At 55.3% G+C, this 1843-nt stretch overlaps 1 protein-coding gene across 1 annotated transcript in view; it reads right to left on the reverse strand.

Annotated features, from left to right (window-relative positions):
* Positions 1-1843, reverse strand: part of NRTN (neurturin) — a 2042-nt gene continuing 199 nt past the window's right edge. The window contains exons 1-2 of the mRNA XM_010180041.1: positions 1814-1843; positions 1-449 (exon numbers count right to left, since the gene is read on the reverse strand). The exon at positions 1814-1843 is cut by the window's right edge and continues 199 nt beyond it. Of these exons, the coding sequence (XP_010178343.1) occupies positions 1-449; positions 1814-1843 (479 nt within the window). The remainder of the gene's footprint in view (positions 450-1813) is intronic.

Genomic DNA, 1843 nt, shown 5'->3' on the forward strand with positions numbered 1-1843 from the left:
TCACACGCAGCCGCACTCCTTGGCCGAGAGCTCGTTGACGGTGTAGTAGCGGTTGTAGGCGTCCAGGAAGGAGACGTCATCATCGTAGGCCAGTGGGCGGCAGCAGGGCCGAGCCCGGACCTTCTCCTTCTTGATCTTCCTCCTGCTCCTCATGCTCTTCAGCGAGAGGTCGTAGCTGCGGACGGCCGCCTCGCAGGTGCCACTGCAGTAGCGGAAAAGCACGATCTCATCTGACTTGTAGCCCAGGCCCAGCTCGCTGACGCTCACCTCCAGCTCCTTCAGGGCGCAGGGTTTGTGGCGGGCGCGGGCACGTTTCCTGCGGCTGCCGGCCCGGGGGAAGAGAGGCAGCTCATGACCGCCCGAGTTCATGGCCTGGCTGTAGCGTTCCACCAGCGCGGAGATCAGCTGCCGGATCTCCCCCTCCGTGTAGCTCTCCAACAGGCTGCTGTCTGCAAGAGAAATGGCAGGCGTTAACGGGTGTCCCCCAGGGCAGTGGTTGTTACCTGGGGCGGGTGGATGTCCCCCAGGATGGAGGTCCCTTGGGGCAATGGATGCTCCCCAGGGCAGTGGCCGTCCCCCAGCACTGGCTCCTGTCTCCTCCTGTGCCCAGTAGCAATTGCAAAATTGCAAAATTCAGCCCTGCAACCCAACACAGCCGAACCGCAGCATCTCCCAGAAGCCAACTTTAAGTTGTGCACAAGGTGCCTGAAGGCTTTAAAGCCCAAACCCCACAGCCCAAAAAAACCCCAAACCCCTCCATTGCCTTCCCCTCTCTGCCTTATTTTCTTTTTTTCTCTCCCTACCTACTCTCCCCTGCCTGGAGCTGTCCCAAACAGCCCCTTCCACTGCACAGCACCAAGTGCATGATTAAAAGACAACTATTTGTGGGGAAAAAATCCCTCATAATTAACTCCTGTCACACTCATGGTTTCCAGAGAGTTTTTCTGTGGCACTGCTGGCACCATGGTTGGGATAGTGAAAGGATGAAGCGCCTGCAAAGAGCATCCCGGTGGGAATTAAAGATGCCAAAGCTGCTCCTTGGTGCCATCCCCTCCAAAAAAGTGGGAAAAACACCTGGTCCTGACCAGGAGATGCTGCTGCAGAAAAGTCACAATGAGACTGGGGAGAAACAGCACCAAACTGAATATCGGCACTGTTTCCCTATGGCCTGGGTGGGAGGGCTGTCCCCTCAAGGCCCCTACACACAAACAGTCCCCAATGCTGCTGGGATGTCCAAGTCCTGTTGTCCTGCCCCGAAAGCTGGGGTTAGCCCAGCTCAGCGCTGGGGAGGCACAGGAAAGACGGAGGAAAGCACAATTTGACAGCTTGTCATCGATTTCCAGATTTCAGCCCAAAAAGAAGTTCTTCTGGTTTGGAATCCAACCAAACACAGCAGAGATTTTCAGCGCCAAGGGCCAAGCGGGGAAGCCGCTGCCATTTCCCTGTGTTTTCAGCTCCCGTTTGACATTTTGTGTTTGTAAATTGTGTGAAGGTTTAAAAAAAGAATTTAAAAGCACATTTGGAGCTAAAAAAGCCGCTTCTCCGCATTCAGAGGAGCTGTTTGCATTTGGTTGCCCTCCATGGAGAGGTGAGGGCTTGCACCATGGTTCGCATTTTTGCAGGGCCCCCTCACTCGCTGCCCGCAGCCCTTTTTAACCACTCAGAAAGGGGATGTGCAGAAGCAAGAGAGGGCAGCGGGGCAAGCAAATGGGGAATAAAAAATAAAAATAATAAAATTTTGGCTCAACAGCCAAAAATGGGGTCTTGGGGCTGGATCCTGCATGGGGGGACGATGGCCCCGGGGCAGAGGCACAGTGGCTTACACTGGGCGAGCAGCGAGCTG

This window comes from Mesitornis unicolor, unplaced genomic scaffold (assembly GCF_000695765.1).
Source record: "Mesitornis unicolor isolate BGI_N332 unplaced genomic scaffold, ASM69576v1 scaffold4190, whole genome shotgun sequence".
NCBI lineage: Eukaryota > Metazoa > Chordata > Aves > Mesitornithiformes > Mesitornithidae > Mesitornis > Mesitornis unicolor.